At 40.9% G+C, this 18,877-nt stretch overlaps 1 protein-coding gene across 6 annotated transcripts in view; it reads right to left on the bottom strand.

Annotated features, from left to right (window-relative positions):
- Positions 1–18,877, bottom strand: part of DOCK10 (dedicator of cytokinesis 10) — a 228,970-nt gene that overhangs the window by 37,872 nt on the left and 172,221 nt on the right. For all 6 annotated transcript variants that reach the window (XM_036022786.1, XM_036022788.1, XM_036022785.1 and 3 more), the window contains exons 23-31: positions 17,077–17,169; positions 16,542–16,660; positions 14,240–14,309; positions 10,834–10,947; positions 6,968–7,039; positions 5,262–5,408; positions 3,560–3,643; positions 2,512–2,608; positions 648–692 (exon numbers count right to left, since the gene is read on the bottom strand). In XM_036022786.1, coding sequence (XP_035878679.1) covers positions 648–692; positions 2,512–2,608; positions 3,560–3,643; positions 5,262–5,408; positions 6,968–7,039; positions 10,834–10,947; positions 14,240–14,309; positions 16,542–16,660; positions 17,077–17,169 — 841 coding nt within the window. The remainder of the gene's footprint in view (positions 1–647; positions 693–2,511; positions 2,609–3,559; positions 3,644–5,261; positions 5,409–6,967; positions 7,040–10,833; positions 10,948–14,239; positions 14,310–16,541; positions 16,661–17,076; positions 17,170–18,877) is intronic.

The raw sequence follows: 18,877 nt of genomic DNA, 5'->3' as shown, positions 1-18,877 counted from the left end.
GGAGTGTTAAGATTTCCAGGAATAATACACTTATGCAGAATTGTCCAATGTGTCTCCTAAATGTAACTATTAATTATAGAACTAGCACCCACTCATAGAACATGTACTGTGTGTCAACCCCAGGCTAAGCACTTTATAAACATTACCTTATTTAATTTTCAGGACAACTGGTAAGGTAGTTATGATTCATATAATGAACCATTGGAATATTCCTGTTACATTTAAATTATAAATTTATGTGGTATCAATAATCTCAATTTTGCAAAAACAACCCAAACTAGGTTGTGGTTTATTGAAAGGAATATATAAATCTACTTACATGGAACAAACATGCTATTCTATGTAGCTGGGGATTTTATTTATGATACACTCTAAAGGAATTTCAGGTACTTTGGGAAATTAAAAAGAATTAAACTCTAGAGAATAAAACATGAAAGAAGTCAAGCTGAGGAACCATTTAGTTATCTGTGACTAGAGAAACATTCAGACAATTTTTTTTTGCTTATTTTGACTATATGGTATTAAATATATAGCTACTTATTAGCATTGGGAAACTAGACATTTGTAATATCTGTACTCATCAATGTTGTAGGACTGTGACGCGGTTATTGCTGCTTAGGTAGTATCACATAAAATTCCATTATTACCTGATGCATGTAATTCTTGGGTTGTTTCTGAAGGTGTCAGAGGATCTAGATTTGATATAAATAAACAAAGTTCAGATATATCTATGCTTAGATACACACTATGTGTATCAACTATGTATAATGTACATTGCAAAATTAAAATCTATTGTTCTAAAATGCGAGTCACTTCAGTAAAACTTTTTCAAGACCAATGCCTTAGGTTGGTTGTTTCATTACAAAGAATGCCATGAACAGAATTATTTTAATCCTTAGCCTTCTGTTTGAGCACCTCCTTTGCCATCAGAAATATGCTTGTTGTGAAACGTATATTTTTATGTTCACTGTTGCTAATATCGCATCTACGAAGAGACAATCAGGCCTTTTTGTCTGAGCTACTGACCAATAGCAAACCACTGGAATCAAAGTGACCCAGTACAGGTGGGATTCTCTTGAGGCTCTTAACCAGCTTGTCTAACCCAATGATCACCTGGCACTAGTTGATAACACAAAAACAAACACAGAAGTATAAACATTTTATTATACAAAATCACATTCCTATCCTTTTTTCTATGAAGGCATTTAGATTAAATGCACTTAATAAATTAGAAAGAGAATGGAATAGTGGATGTAGCTTGTAGTTAAGACGAGAATGACAAACTTTTAGAGGCTGGATAATGTACTTGACTCTCTCTCTCTCCCCCCAGATTAGAGTGCAAGTTATAATACATGGAAGGAGGCCCTTGATCACCCTACTTTGTGCTTTCTATGAACATCAAAATTGCACCTTGTGAATAATTTACTCACTGCTTAAGAGTAAAGTATTTAAGGGTAAAGGAGGTCAGTTATAGAGGGTGGGGCAAAAGTAGGTTTCCGGTTGCTCATATGGAAAATAATACAGTAATTAATAAATAATAATGCAAGAAGAAGCTGTGTTTCCTGTACTCACAACTGCACATCTACTTTGCCCCTATCCCATGTGCTGATGGTGGAAGGAGATTTGACTTTGGGTGGTGAACATACAAGGTGATATACAGATGATGTGTTATAGAATTATACAAATAAAACTGGTTAATTTTATTAACCAATGTCACCCCAGTAAGTTTAATAAAATTAAAATTTTAAAAAGTTCATAAATCATTTTGGTATTTTCTTTGCATCTTGATGCTTGATGAGTGTCTGATATTCAGGTGGGTGATGATCATTCTCTGCCATGATCACGCTAGTACATGATTATGGTAGAGAATGAACAATGCATATGTACTGAATGTAATGAATGAAAACATTTCCTGTCCACCATTTATGCCATAGGAAGCACAGTAAACAAAATGTGGAGCGCAGCTCTTACCTGCACACCCATCTCTGTGCCCTTCTGACCCAGAGATGCCAACAATGTATAATGGTGCCCACCCACCTGCCTGCCTGCCTCCCCTCCAAGGTGTCAGTGTCTTCGTCTCAAACTCACGTTGCAGAATCATATTCTAACATAAATACACACATTAAGTGATAATTTTAAATAAATTTATACTAAAAATATATAACTTTATCTCTCAAAATCAAAGGCGAGCTGTCTTTTGGAGCAAGCATGGTGAAAGACAATATGGCTCGAGGTTAACATTCTTTGAGCTACAATCACCAATTTTAAAATTTTCTTGGCCTTCTCTCTAATAAAAAGGGAAACACAGACAAAAATTGAGAATTATAGAATCGAACTCATTACCATGGGCCAACGATTTCTTTTGCATTTAAAAATCTGATTGTCTGGGTCTACTGCTCATGTGACATCTTGAGACCAAGCCAAGATAGAGGAAACAGGAAAAGTAAAAAAAAAAAAACAAAGAAAAGTGTTCACTTGGTAGGAGCTGATGAAAACTCTCGGAATTGTTACCTGGAATGTTTGCTGATCTTATGGGGAGACACAAAGGGATAAAGTGCTCGTGCTGACATACTTCTTGAAGAAAATCAAATTTATACTGGCTTAAGGTCTGAAAAAGAGACAAGCTGATTGACTATTATTTACACACCATGACAGTTAGTACAAAACGAAAATCTGCTCTTGCATTTTATGGCTAGAGAGAAGATGTAATTCCTTTTGTGTGATCACCGGCTAACTGTTAAGTTTAAGGAATTTCGCCCCCTCCCAATTGGTAAATACAGCCACCTTCCTGTTCCAAGAGGTTGGTCAAGGCCTTTGTCATCTCATTTTTAACCTACCTTGCTGACTCATTTTTTTCACCTCTTTTAGCTTATATCATAAAATGTTTATTTAGAGAAAAATAGTGCCTCGCCAAATGCACACGGCCCTAAAGCTACACTCAGATCATAAAACAGATCACTACAATCAACTCCAATGCTCTCAGGACCTAGGAAGACAATGATGGAGACGATAAAAAACAGAAGTGGATCTTTCTCCGTGCACCATTTGTTCTGAGGATGCATTATTAACTCGACCTGTCCTCTGCTCCCGCAAACAGTTTTGCTTTTCAGTAATATTCTGCACAGGACAGTGATAAATGGAGTCCAGACATGGTCTAAGACAACTGTGATACATGAGCTAAGAATAACCACAGAAGTTGGGATAATTAGCACGTTTCACAACTGTTCTATTTTCCCTCCCATGCAAGATAAGGAATCATTTTTTTAAGACTCAGATGGTGTTCACTGTATTTGCTAACATCAGCTAATAAAATAAAATATATTCCTTTCGCTTAGATATTTTAGAATCATGTTTTCTGGCAACTTGAGTCAATAATTGAAACTGCTGCAATTTATAAATGCTGAACCATTTAAAAAACTGCCTCTCCTTGGTATAGAACTTATTTCTTTTTTTGATGCAGAGAATGGATAAGTTAATGCTCTAGGCAGATATAAAGACCAACTTATTTATTTATAACGCCATCGCGGAGAATGCAGTCATTCCCGCACGCGGGGCTCACCTTGAGATCCCCGGAGGAGAACATGCTGATGTAATTGTTCACCATCTTAAACACAAAGCCCCGGTCCATAAACGTAAAGCAGCGCTACAAAAGATAACATTCTAAATTCAGACATTTTTACTTTTAGGATCATTAAAGAGTTTAGAAAATCTCATTTAGGTAATGAGATTTATTAAAACAAAATAACATTAAACGAAATGTGTTGTATCGTTAAGTGTTTAAAACATCTCTAAAATATGTTTAAGCATTCGTCTACCTATGGCAGCTAGTTAAAATGTTAGGTATAGTACACACGTGAGAAGGTTACAGCCCATACTAATCAATGTTATATATCACTTGGAGTTTTGCAATTAAATATTAGAAAGTTTTGTATAGAAAGTTTTAGCTTTCAGTTGCCTATTTAGTTTTTAAACAGTTAGGTACATTTTATTGTGGTTTTTTTAGCAATTTGATTCCTGTGCGATACCACTCTGGGAAGGCAGGGGGGTGGCAGAGATGGGTCAGGAAAACCTTTTAAAACCGCACTGGCCTCCTTCAGCAGACTAGCTTTTCTCTAGCGAAGGCAGCTCGAATTTAAGGAGTGAAGGTAAGAGATTCTGAGATTCCTATCAGGAAGCTGCTCCCTCTCTCTCTTATTCTGTTGTCAAAATCTCTTAATAATGAATGTGCTAAGCAGTAGGTGGTTTTGCAGGAGACAGGCAAGCATTCCGAGCTGGCACAGCACCCACTCTTCCTCCAAAACACTGAAGGCCACGCGACCAGTAACCAAGTGACGGTGGCCAAGGACTGCAGTGGAAAAGTAGGGAGTAGGAGGCATGGACCACACAGGGTGGGACAAAAGTATATGCAAAATAATGCAACAATTAATAAATAATAACATGAGAATAAACTTTGTGTTTCACGTACTCAAAACTATAAACCTACTTTTTGCCCCACCTTGTATTTACCGATGAGTGTCTCAGGGCATTATAGCAGATCACGCTATGGGGGGACATCGTCCCATTCTATCCATTCACACATGTGGAAAACTCTTTGAGGACTTTTCCAAAGAGTTTTGGGACTGCTGTGCCACTCAGTACGGAATGCTCCCTTCTTGTCCCAAAGAGTCTAGGATGGTCCAGTGCAATGGTTTTGCATTACTTGGATCTCTCCTCAATTTTACTCACAAATCCCTGCTCAGAAAGGACTGGGCATAAAGTCTTGCTACACGTAGTCTACTGAGTGGGATGTCTTCCGTGGAACTATGCCCATGCATAAACAAGAGCTATTTTCTCAAATAACATTCTTCCATTTGTTAGGTCATTTGTGTTTTTGTTTTGTTTTTCCTTTGTATTTTTGTCTTTATCCTTTGGAGGGTTTTTAACATATGCATTCATTCCGTAATAGTATACTGCCTCACGTATATCTTCCTTTTTAATACAAATTTAAGCTCTTTCGATGACTCCTCTCATTTCCCATTAGAAGAGAGGGAGAGGTGGACACCAGAGGGTGACCTCAGGCTCAGGTGATGCAGCGTCTTATGGGGAGTGGGGGGGGGACAAGAGGAACTTTCAAGACGTCTGCACTATGCAGGCTCCCAGCAGACGTGCCGGGTCCTCCCAGGCACTTTGTCATAAGTGAACATGCGAATCAAATAACACTGAGAACATCTCGTGCCCACGAGCACGGGGCTTGGATGGACTGCGACCCCATATGACTGTACCTTAAGAAACCTGGCGACGCTGCTGTTGGCCCTCCTGGTTTCTTCAAGGGAGTCTTTGTATTTCCAAATCACGTGATCAGACAGGATCATGACAAGATTGTCCAGTTCGTTTTGGTAAGATTCTGGAAATCTTTGAGCCCGAGGCAGCTAAGGAAAGAAAGGATCATTTCTTTATCACGTGGCATGGGGAGATACTAAGCCTGGAAAAAAATCAACTGAAACAATTACTTCACTTTATATATTGCCAAACAAAGCGTCCTTTTGAAAACGTGGATGTGGTAATAAAATAGAAGCCCTTTTAACTTCAAGGTCATGATTTCCATCATTTTTCACTTAATGTTTCCCTCTGTCCTGGCTAGTAAAATTTTCATGTTTTCATGAAAAAAGTAAATTGTTACATTTTTAGTGCAAACTATTAAAATAGTGTAACATTTTCTATGACTCCTCACATTTTTTTTTCAATTACATATAATTGAAAAAGTTTACATATAATATTATATTAGTTTCAGGTGCACAGGTGTCTGATTTAGTGATCAGACATTTGTATAACTTACTAGGTGATCCCCCCATAAGTCCAGTGCCCTGGGACCATACATAGTTATTATAATATTAGTGACTATATTACCTCTCACATCTTAATTCCCCTCACTGCCCCTTCAGGAAGTAAATACTATCAATAGTTTAATGAATGCTATTCTAGATTTCCTTTGACATGTAGTCCTCTATTAGTTGAAAATCAGTTACTTTGATTTTTTAAACTGGAAACCCCTCAATAAACTACTGTAAAAAATCAATGAATGAATAACTGAATGAGTACAGACGTTGGTTTGATATGTCTTCTAGTAAGTAGTGAGTTCCAGCTAGTCCTTTTGGAAGTTTTATTTCAGGTTTATTGAGATATAATTGATGTGAAATTATAAGGTATTTAAAGGTGTGCATCTTGATATTTCGGTACATATGTATAGTGTGTAAGAATTTTCCTCATCTAGTCACTGAACACATCCATCACCTCACATGTTCAACTTTTTCTGTGTGAGAATGTTTGCCGTTTTCTCCTAGCAAACGTCATTCCCAACCATGATCACCACGTCTCGAATGGATCCTCAGACCTTACTCGTAGCGAAGAGATTGCACCAGCTGGTCTTAACTCCATGGTCCCGGCACTTGCCACAGTGAGTGCCTGTGGGACCTCAGAGTCCAGGGATTTCTGCCACCACATGCAAAGGGGCTTGGCTGTGAGATTCCATATGGTTCATGGAATAAAACTCCACGGGTCCCTAAAGACCACCCTGAGGTCCAGGAATCCATTCATCCTGTCTAGACTCCTGCATACAGGGAAAGTTCCAGCCACTGTAATTTCTAGTCTCCCATCTCTACTTGTGAACTTACACACCCTCTTTGCATGAGATCGGTAAAATCCATTCATCCCACCAGCTGGCTTTAAAATTAAACTCACATTTTTACTATAGACAAAAGCACAAAAATCACTGTTAGACTGAGCCATACATTTCTAAAATTCTGAGTACCCAGCCTTGCAGGCAGTAGCAATAAAAACCATGGAGGGTGAGGGACACATGCAATCATTTCTCCTGCTTAAAAAGCAATGAACATGTATCGATAAAGTTGCAGAGTAAATAAAAATGGAACTCCTGACTGCATATTCATTGGTGTAATTGTTGGATAGTATTTACTGCCTGTGATCTTACCTGAATTTTATTTGTGTCAATCAAGTGCTGTGCCATTGATTTGAGGATAATTGCAAAGAAGAACCAGGAATGCTGTTAGGAAAAGAAAATACAGTAAGAAAATTTGCTATCATTTGTAAAATAATATAATTCTGTTCTTTACAACTTTAATATTATAAAATCTTTATCTAAAAATATATTCTTTAAAAGTAAATGCATCAGAGCAATAATATTTTCTCCATTGTTCTAATGGTAAAAGTGAGTGGTAGACATTCCATTTTTTCTGTAATCTCAAAGAATGTTTGAACTAAAACAAGATTTCAGTGTACTTGACATGGCTAATTGAAGAGTAGTTTTATGAGGTCTTCATCCATGGGGCTGTATTTGTTTCACTTATCTAAACAAAACTCAAACCTTTTTGTTTTATAATAGATCATAGCAGGCCTACCCCTAACCTTTCCAGGGTTACAGACAAGATTGAAAATGGATGCCTTATGTCTAAATACTTGAGTTCAAGTCATGCTAACAAATGTTAAATACAACATGTTTGATCACCCTACCTGGACAAGTATAACTCCATGACAACTGGGAATCTTATACCAGAATGTGGGGGCCTGGGGAAGGAAGCCCCCTGGCCTACCCCCTCTTGTCTCTCAAGGCTCTTCAAGGCTCTGTCCTGCACCGTGAGAGGCCAGGTTCATGCGTGACTATCCGGCCTGCACGTTCACGTGTTGTCCACAAACCAGCCCCTCCCTTCCACTGTAGGCTGCCCCCCACTTGGTTCTGGGGCTGCACTCTGGCATCAAGCCTTTCCCTGTGAAGGCTGGAGTTAGGAATGAGGTCTAAGTGAGTCAGCCTGCAGGGCCGGGTAGTGGGAGCTCCTGGACTACTCAGGGATTCAGAGGGGCTCCCAGTGAGCGTGTCTCTTGGTTACTCTCACACCTTTTCCTATGGGGCATGGGGCGGGCACAGGTGGCGGAGACTAAAGCACATGTTCGCAGTGGAGACCCCTGTTTCTCAGGTCTAAGGGTGAAAGGGTGATATTATCCCAGGCATGAAAAGTATAGTTTGTGTATATACAGTTCAAAGAATGCACCCCCCCATCATCTCTCTTTCTCTTCCCCTCCACCACAAAAATTTCTGAATTCTGGGCAGTCTTTCTCTTGCTTAACTTTATAATTTTGCTACTGATATTATACATTAAAACAATATATTTAGTTAAGTGAAATAAGCCAGGCAGTGAGGGACAAATACCATATGATCTCACCTTTAACTGGAACATAATCAACAAAAAAAAAAAGCAAACGGAATATAACCAGAGTCACTGAAAATAAGAACAATCTAACAATAGTCAGAGGGGAGAGGGGAGGGGACAGTGGGGAGAAGGGTTTTCAGGAACTACTATAAAGGACACATGGACAAAACCAAGGGGGGGTGGAAGCGAGGGAGGGGGTGGGAGGAGAACACAGACAGCTGTAATCAAACAACAATAAAATAATGAACAAAACAAAACAACATATTTAGTTTTGTTTGCCGCTGCATTTCATATAAATGGAATCATCCTGTATGTATTCCCCTGCGATTGCCCTTTTCATTCAGCAAGTTATGTTTTGAGGTGCCTTTATGTTGAATCATGAAGCCGAGGGTCCCATATTGGTACAACATCGTGTGTCTAACCACAGCTTACCTAACTGCTCTGCCGTGGATGGGCATTGGCATTATATCCAGTTTCAGGCCGATACCAACCATACTGCTAGGAACTTCTGAGTACATAGTTTCGGAACTCTAGAAGACTGACTGAGACGAAGCTTAAGTTCCAAAGGGGCAGCTCTGACTTAATAAAAGGGTCGCTTCTTATTTATTTATTTATTTATTTATTTATTTGAGAGAGAGGGGAGGGAAAAAGAAAGAGAGAGAGAAACATCAATGTGTGGTTATTGGGGGCCGTGGCCTGCAACCCAGGCATGTGCCCTGACTGGGAATGAACCTGTGATGCCTTGGTTTGCAGCCCGTGCTCAATCCACTGAGCTATGCCAGCCAGGAAAGGGTCACTTCTTAATAAACGGTATTGGAAATCAAACTCATGTCATTGGGCATATTAATACAAGGAACACTTAAAACCCCCCTTTCGGTCACCTTGTCCAAAATGGTATCATTAACCATCAGGCAAAGGTTCTGACGTATGCCCCGGAATTCGGCCGATACCACTCTCCACCCCCAGCACCCTGACTGCCTCCCTCTTCCCCGCAGTTCGCCAGATCTAGTCACGTGCGGCCTTCTGCCTCTGTCCAAGGCAGACAACAGAAGAGGCCCGCCTCCTCTCCTGCTCTTGAACCTCCACCGTTCCTTTTGTACCCACATATTCCACGGCTTCCATCTCCTGACACCCACCTGTTCCGGAACACATGGTCCACCAGCCGCAAAACCCGCTGAACATGCAAATGCCCCTCCAAACGGTCCCTTCCTCTTGTCCTTTAACGGAACGCTGACTCTCCCCAGAAGACCCTGCTTCTGGGCAGGCGACTTCCCCAGTGGGCCCTGCGTCCGTCTTCAGCCCACTACGTCTGTTCTCTGCACAGCCATCAGAGTGATCCCTTTAAACCCAGGCCAGCTCACAGCACTCCTCTGCTCAGTTCCCTCCACGTGGGTCCCCGTTTCACTCCGAGTGGCAGCCAAAGCCCTTGCCAGGGCCCATGTGGCCTTCTGCCACCTGCCCAACCTCCCGCTGCTTCTCTGGCTTCATCTGGCCATCTCCCTCCTTCGCTCACTGGGTCCCAGCCACCCTGCCCTCCCCGTTCCCCCTCAGGGACTTCTAGGCGTGCTGCTGCCTTACTACTTCACACAGGCCTCCCCTTCTACCTTTAACGTTTTACTCTAAGCATCCACATACGCTCTTTCAATAATCTCACATTTTTCTTTTTTGGCTCAAGTACTCCCGTCTCTGTGAGCCCTATCCTGTCCACTCCGTTTAAATCTGCAAACCTCCCCCCGCACTCTCAGTGCTCCCAATTCCCCTTCTCTGCTTGACATGTCCTCTTCCCTCACCCCCGCTCCCCTTCTAGCGTACGATTGAATTAATGTTATTGTGTCTGTGGCTGATTGCGGTATTTCCCAGTAGAATGTAAGCAGAGATCTTTGTGTTGTTCTCTGTGGTGTGCCGAGTGCCAAGGATGGTGCCTGTTGCATGGGAGGCACCAACGGCATGCTTGTTGAATTAACTAAAGGAATATACTCACAAGGGTAATTTAAACAAATTGCTTGGCTCAGGGTAATTTGATATTAGTGAACTCATGTTGATGCCTATTGATCCTGCCTTCTCTTTGTAGCTACTTACTAATCCATTATCCATCTGTCAAGTCAGGATAGATAATTAATTAAGCTGGGGACCAAGTTCGCTCTTCTGCATAGAATAATTTAGAGTTGACTTTTCATAAATTTTCACCATCTCTTCTTTATGTGTTTCAGCTTTTGGGGGGTCACAGAGTGGCTGTGGCTTGGTTTCCTCTCTGGTGTCCATATATCCACTCATGAACATGTCATCAATCCTTTTGTTGGTATATTTCCTCTTACTGTGTCTAATAAACCCAACAAGTTTTACTTTTGCTACATTTTGAATTTTTCAGTATTTTAGATAACTCTTCACAGACATTTATTCTGTCTTTAGGCCAAAGGACGTAACTTGTGTCCTGCTACTTCTGAAGGTGATCTTATTTTGTTGACGCAGATATCTCTTGCTCAATACTTTTTATATGCTGCAGTTACAATAGGAAGCTTATGCTAGAAACTATAAGAGGAATGATCTCTGAAAATCAGTGGATTTTATCACCTTCCGGGGATAACAGTGAACCTCATACTAACAATGAAAGAATTGTCTTGAAATTCCTTACCTTCAGGACATGCTTCACGGTTGTTGAGTCATTTGTTTTCAAAAGACCAGCCACATTTTTAGCCAGCTCCTCATGTATCGTTCTCTCCTTGCATGTCCTGGTCTTGAACACAAACTGAAGAAAATCCAAAAAGAGAAATAAGTCAAATGCTTTAAGAAAAATAAAGCTTCAAAAATCATGTTCCATGAGTAACTCATAACTCAAAATTGTCTGCTCATGCCAGATTTTGTCATGAAACAAACGAAGGCCCGATGACAAGAGTAGTGCACACCTGCTCCTAGGTGGTAGGGCTTTGCACAGGTAGGGACTGGCTCACCTAGGCTCTCCTTGAAACTCTTTTTGTAGAAATCAAAAGAAAGAGTCAGAGAGCAATTCAGCAGGCTGAAGGAAACACGGAGGGCTTTGACCCACCTACTTAGGACACATTTCCCCTTCTCCTTCTTTCCACTGGTAACAGGTGGCATGGTAGCATTTCTTCATCCTGAAAGGGTAGAGCACCCACTCAAATAGCCAAGTGGGGACTCGGGTGCCTTCCAGAGGCCAGTAGGTGAGCTCCCCACACGCCCAGGGTCTACCATCTCATGCTAAGATGCAGCCATCCAAGGGTCATGAACACTAACCATCTGTGAGATAACACACGCTGCTCACTATTTTATTTCTCAAAAGATGGGATTGGGCACGCACCACTGAGTGCACACCACAGTCTTAGTTTTCGGTATTTCTTCATCTACGTTAAGGATATCAACATCAGTGCGCTGATTACTAAATTGTATTTTACTTAGGAGTAGGGTTTGCCTCAAGGGAGTTCATGTCTTAAGGATGTTTGCAATTCAGACTTCATTATAATCAAGAGTGAAGGCAGGCACGAAACTCAAAGCAAAAGCACATTCGAGTTTAGATCTGTAATTTGTTTGAACTTTATAGCTCATCGACAGTGAAGTCATTCTGAGGGGCCCTGACTTCTCCAAGTTCATCCCAGAGGGGAGAGACAAAGCTAAGAGATGCGTGAAACTAGCTAAAATCAAGAGTAATACAATTTTCCCCCCATCATGGATTATGACTCATGTGAGGGGAATGTCCTAACTACCTAATACCACGCACAGTTAGTTAGCCCCAAGGGTATTACAACTAGCTCTGAGATATTCTTATTTTAAAATTTTGGCTATAACATGTCCGTGCCATGAATTTCTGTAAACCATGGCATTTCATTAATTAACTCTAGGCATACAGTTTTGAAAGAGACATGGTGTATATGTGCGTGTGTTGGATATTGTAGATGGGTGAGTTAGCAGCGTTTAGCACCACTGAACTTGAAATGGTGTTTAGTTTGTTTCTGAATCAATATTAATTGCCCTGACTATCACATCTCTCAAGGACATCAAAGCATGTATACGTACTGGCCCCTCAGTTTCCTTTATGCTCCTAGTTGTGGGGATTAATATCTATCTATATGTTAAATAATAACTTTTCCTACCAAGGGTAAAAAAAAATCAGATTCCTTGGTCAAGGTCAGGCTCTCGACCATGTGCAACACTACAGCAGGAGTCCAATCACAGAGCCATAGAGCTGGGTGTTCATCTGGCCCGACCCATCTCACTTCACGGAGGAGAAAAGAGAGGTTCAGAGAGACTGACTGCTTAAGTTAACCATCTAACCTTGATGACAATCTAGTTTCCCACTTGCTAGTTCACTGCTCTTTCCAGAGTAAAACTCCAGCCAGTTATACTTGTTAGGTTGCATTTGTTTTAAGCTTATGAAAATGTGTTGTAAAACATGTTTAGAAATTGTTATCAGCTTGAAAGGTCATAGAGGTGTGTTTTTGGATTTGAACCTCTCAGGAGCACAAACTAAATAAGCAGTCCGCTATATTACAAAATCAGATGATCTCATCAGGATCATTCAAACATCCTGGTTAAAAATAAAGACCATCCCAGGATGCATGTCCAATAGACCTCTCCAAGAGTATCACAGATGGAGTCTGAGAGCTGATTTGAAGGTTCTCATAGGATCTAGACTTGACTGTCACAAAAATGTCACAATACCGGTGGGTTCTAAATGTAATTTCCAGTGATTCCATTGGGAAAAGGTACATAATCCTTGTGTTGAAATGGAGAAGACGTTGTGTAATGTGAACTGGAGAATTTTTTTTTTGTCTCAGTCCCCTTGGAGAGTGAAATGGAAAATTGAAGTAAGCATTGAGAGAGTGAAGGTTGTGTAGATGGTTTTGTTGAATGTAAATTCATCAATACTCTCTAAAAGCAAGCAAAGACTCTATCTTAAACAGAGAGCAAACTGAAAAGTCGTTCATAGGTAAATCTGGCCTTTTGCAAATGAAATGTTGATCTTATTGGGTAAAATTAGACCAGAGGGAAATGATTTTGAAGTAATTGACTATTTTTGGCATTTGGGCTATTTTAAGAAGGACATACACTTATGCATAAGTATTTGGAAAAACATCTAACATTTCTGGCAGGTAGAAAATATATAGACATAAAACTGAAATGAAAAAATTTCTCAATAAAATTATTTAAAAAACAACTTTCTAGCACAAAAGGCCCACAATTCTTTTCTAGTCCACTTTTTAGACATGTGAAATTATAAGGGTACATGTCTATCAATATGTATTAGTGTAATATATTCTTTTAATTAAAAAGGTCTATGTCTCAAAAAATTTCACCTATGTATAGAAAGAATAGGAATTTAGGTCCTCCATGCATCATAAATAAAGTGAACTAAGCTATTGTTATTTATCTGTGCATGGGTTCTTGCTTTTCATTCAAGAAGATGTAGGAACTACAATGTGCAAACATCATCGCAAGTTCATGGGCATTGATTCACAGGCCAACGGGAAATGAGACTATATACTTGACAAAGGACACTGGAAGAAGCAGTGCACAGTTGATGGAATGGGCTAGTGGTTCATGCCGGAGGATAAAGGGCTTAACATACCAGAAGCAGGTACAAATATACAGTAACTGGGAAAATGAAATAATGCCTGAGAAAACAATAAGAAAAGCTAAGAAAACATTACAGAAGATACACAGAGCATTCAACAAACCAACAGGAAAAATCTTCCTTAAATTTACACAGGAATTTCATTCATTGCAATGTTGACTTCTAAAGGACAATACTTAAATTTTCTCCTCTCGTTCTTTGCTTTTTCTTCCCATATAAATATTCATTTACATATGTACATGTTTATTATACATTTATACATTCAAACAACACATCTAGCCCATCACTGCAAAGAGAAGGAATTCCAAGCAGCTGAGAGGAATGCTTGGCATTACTGTGAGGGGGCACCATCCAGCTACAGAGAAAAACTTCCTATTTATCGCAGACAGGAAATGAGACAAGCCACACAACACAAGGGCAAGCGACCAGTGTCCAAGCGGTGACTCCATACCTTAATGTATGACTGGACGGAGTGGTCCAGCTGCTCCTCGTGGCACTTGGCCACAATGTCAGTCAGAACCCTGGAAAAACAAAGCTGTTCAGTGGCCTCTCTGGAGAAGGCAGGGAGATACCATTTGGTTTGTCACTGGAGTGCTCGAAAACTGGGTACTTAATAGTTACTGAATAAATGAGTGAACCACTTTCAGACTCTCCCTCATCCTCCCTGTCCTGCAATACTGAGTACTTAAAATCTGTATTACCTGTTAGCCATTGCAACCTTGAAATCTCTAAATGCTAGGACGCTAGATATAAGTACTGTCTTACGGCTGCAGTGTCTCACGTTGGAGACTTTTTTTTTGCCTGAGTTGAAGGTGCTATTGTAGTCTTCATGTTTGTGGACATTGTCTTCTTGGAAAAGGGATCATTTTTAGTGCCTGATAAACTGTAAGATCTTTAACCTTGTATTAATTATCATATTCCTTTTTAAAAGTTTTTTTAAATATTTTATTTATTTATTTTTAGAGAGGGAAGGGAGGGAGAAAGAGAGAGAGAGAGAAAGAAACATCAATGTGTGGTTGCTGGGGACCTGGCCCGCAACCCAGGCATGTACCCTGACTGGGAATCGAACCTGTGATGCTTTGGTTTGCAGCCTGCGCTCAATCCACTGAGCTACACCAGCCAGGGCTATATTTCTTTTGTTTTTTTAAACAAGGCTTCCCTTCCAACCTAGAGGCACTATATGTACATGCTTTTGGAAAAAGTAATTAGGTTAAGATGGGGGATCTTTTCTTCCTTCCTTCACTGGAACAGGGCTTCCGTGGCCGTGGTGGCACTGGTGGGTATTTTCACAGGACCACTTCCGGGCGCTCCATGGCTAGTGTTTAGGAACATCTCAGAATTTCAACAGACCAGTCAGATGAAATATTTAGGAATCTTGTCACCACAGACCCATACGCTCATGCGGAAAGGAGCATCCATTGAAGACACAGTTGGGGACATTTAATCTGGGCCTGGAAATGGCTGGTTGTGGGACTGTTAGAGCTATGTTCATTTTCCAGAGCTTCGGGGCTCTACTTTAAAAACGAGACCAGAGATCTCCTTCTGCAAAAGGCTAATAACATGCCTGTGAGTTCAGAAGGTGCTGGAAACATTTCAATGCCAAGAGTAATTTTTTTTTTCTGGAATGCTGTGACTAATGCTTTCAAAATGAACATTAGGAATATATGATTCAGTAATTAGTTCAAGACGTGATCTCTATAAAAAGGAAACTGTGATTGCCCAAGTCACCAGGGAGATTAGTAATGTTGGAAGGATGTGTAGCAGATAAACTTCAAGTGAGAAGAGTTAAAGAAAAATTGAATATTTTTTTTTAAAAGGAAAAAGATCTGTTAGGAATGTGAAGCGGTATGGCCATTGTGGAAAACAATTAAATATTTTTTTAAAAAAATTAAACATGCGACTCTCATCCAAAGCAGGAATCCCATGGGACATTTCTCTCAGATAAATGAGAACTTAGGTTAACCCCAAATCTACCCCAAATGTGACACAACCCAGCTTCATTCAACAGATGAATTGTTAAAGAGGGGACCTGTGCTATGGCGTACCACTCAGGAATAAAAAGAAAGGAACTATGGGTAGATGCAGCAACCTGGATGACGCTCCAAAGAATTATGCTGAGTGAAGAAAATCAGTCCCAAACGGTTACATGCTATATGGTGACATACTGTATGATTCTATCTACATCTATATAGATAAATGTAAAGGCACCTTTAGATAATGTAGATGAAGCATTGTATATACATACATAATTCTTACAATAAGGTTATAGAGATGGAGACAGATTAGTAGTGACCAGGGATAAGGAGTGGAGGTGGGGGTGGGAGAAATAGTTGTGACTGTAAAAGGGCCACAGCAGGGCCCCCTGTGGTGCCAGAATGTTCTGCATCCTGATTCTATTGATGTCCATATTCCGGTAGTGCTAGTCAATTACAGTTTTGCAAGATGCTGCCTGTGGGGTAAATTGGGCGAAAGGAAAACGGGATCTCTCTGCTTATTATTTCTTATAACCACGTGCAAATCTATAATCATCTCAAGATAAAACGTTTAAAAATCACAATGAAAAAGTTGAAAAAAGAGGTCTAATCTTCTCCTCAAGTGATAACAATAGATGATTAGAAGGTAAAAAGCGGGGAGTGAGAAATTTGAGAGATGAAATGCAAGCATACACAGTTAGGGGGCTGTTCGCTCATAATCAACGTTTTGTGTAACCACAGAGGCAAAAATCTCTTCTCCTAAGGCCACGTTATGGGTACCTGGTCACGGTTGTGCTTATTTCATCTTCCTCATTCTGTACCAAAACCTTGAAGAGCTGATTCAGAATGATAGGCAGAAAACTCATGATTGCCTGAATCTTTTCCACATTCAGTAAGTTCTGTAGAAAATTGACAGGAAACAAGAGGGCACCGATTAATTGTAAAGCTTATTCTTCTGAGGCGTTCCCGAACTTGAACATGAATACTGTAGGTCCCCTTAGTCTGGCTTTACTCTTCATTGCATTTAGCATAAAGGCAATGGGGGCGATGTGGCAAGGGTGAGCACTTAAAAATTAATGTAAACTTAATTGGTTTTAACTTTCAATCATTTTATTTTGAAACATTGACCTCTGCTTGTTTTTTAATCAACATACATAAACTATTAAGGAATTGTGAAATAAAATAATTTACTCTCTGAATTGATAAGGCATTTAAAACTCTTCAGTGATAATGACCTCTTAGTTTGTTATTCAATGAAAATTTTTTGCCCATGTCTCCCCCGAAGACCACTGAATCTATTTGCATGTCATGTTACCTTACAAGAGCGCACAAAATTTGAGGTAGGTGATTGAGACATATCTTTCTCTCTCTTTTGGCACTGTTGGAAAAATGCATTCACATATGGATCCTGAAACACCAAAAAAAAGTATTTCTTTTTTATTGTATTTTTTCATTACCATTTAGTCCCCTTATACCCGTCTTCCCCCCACAACCACCACACTGCTGTCCATGTCCCTGAGCCCTTTTTCCTTTTGGCTCATATTTCTGGTGACATGGACACTGTAGCAACCACGGTGATGGGGCTCGAGCATTTCTGCAGGCTCGATGCTGCAACGGGCAGGCGCCGTACAGAGGGGCCAGTGCCAGACCTTCATCCTCACTACATTATCCTGGCACATGGGAGGCTTGAGTTGAAATCCACGGCACAGCCCGCTCTCTCCCCTACTTCATTCTGATACATTTGTTTTCCTCCTCAGCCACACAATGATGGCTGGAGAGTGACTTCCCTTGTTTTTTAAAAAATTGCCTTCCTTCTTCCTCTTGCTCCTCCTTCTTCCACAGACTTCTACCAGTTTTTCTTACCTCTTCCTTAACATACATAAGAAATGCCCAAGGATATTTTACTATGCATGGGGATCTTTTCAGATTTCAGTGACCAAGCTGATAAAAAAATTAGGGAGTTCACACTAACATCATGAAATAACGCTGACTCCTACTTTTGTTATGGGCTGAAATGTGTCCCCTCCAAATCCTTATTTTGGTGTCCTAACTCCCAGTACCATAGGATATGAGTGTCTGGAGGTAATTAAGTTAAACTGAGGCAGTAGGGTGGCCCCAATCCGATATCAGATGTCCTCACAACAGAGTGAATTGGGACACCAGACACACGCACACACAGAGGAACAGCCGCGTGAAGACAGAAAGAAGGCCAAGGAGAGAGGCCTCAGTGGAAACCAACTCTGCTGATGCCCTGATCTTAGACTTCCAGCCTCCGGAATTGTGAGAAAAGACATGTCCATTGTGTAAGCCACCCAGCTCGTGGCATTTTGTACTGGCAACCCTAGAAAACTACTACATCCTTTAATGCTATTTCCTGAAGAGAGTGGCACCTTGGGAATTCTCTAACTTTGGCGCCAAGGGCTCAGAGTGATGCCATCAGGAAGTGAGATGCAGAATTTGGGTAAAGATACAGTGTCTGCGTGTTTCGCTGGTACTTGTCAATGCTGGAAGGGAATCTGTGGTTTGGGTTCCCCTCAGTTCCACGCACGCGTGTGTATGTGTGATATGTTCGGTATTATTTCATTTATTCCTCGATTGGACTATTATCTATCGAAAGCCGACTCTGCTCCAGGCCCTTGGAAGGCACAGCAGACAAAATGAAGGGCCAGGAAAACCTGTTCCTCCCCTCTGGCGTTCTCCCATCATGCCAGGGGGACAGCAGTGCCCCATGCTTCCACATATGCCTATTTGATCAAAATCTGAGAAGTGCTCAACGGAAGCAGGTGCCATGTGGGTGCAGGGCAAGATGACCCAGCGTGTCTGCAAGTGCAGGGAACAGGGAAGCCTTGCCTGAAGAACGGACTTTTGAGCTGAGATTTGAAGGGTGGATGAGAGCTGGCCAGGCCAACGAGGGGAGGGGCGGAGGTGCAGAGAGAGAGAGAGAGAGAGAGAGAGATTGCCTTTCTGGCTGAGGAGATGCTGAGTGTCAAAGGAGCAGCCTAAGCAGACGATGGGCACAGTGCTGAAGAGAGCCTGGGGCGCTGGAGAACTGAGGTCAATAACATGGTAAAGAAAAGACGAATGTGTCCCCTCCCCCGGGGATGACAAGTGTGTGG

The sequence above is a fragment of the Phyllostomus discolor genome, chromosome 4, assembly GCF_004126475.2.
Source record: "Phyllostomus discolor isolate MPI-MPIP mPhyDis1 chromosome 4, mPhyDis1.pri.v3, whole genome shotgun sequence".
NCBI lineage: Eukaryota > Metazoa > Chordata > Mammalia > Chiroptera > Phyllostomidae > Phyllostomus > Phyllostomus discolor.
This window is presented reverse-complemented; position numbering and strand designations above follow the sequence as displayed.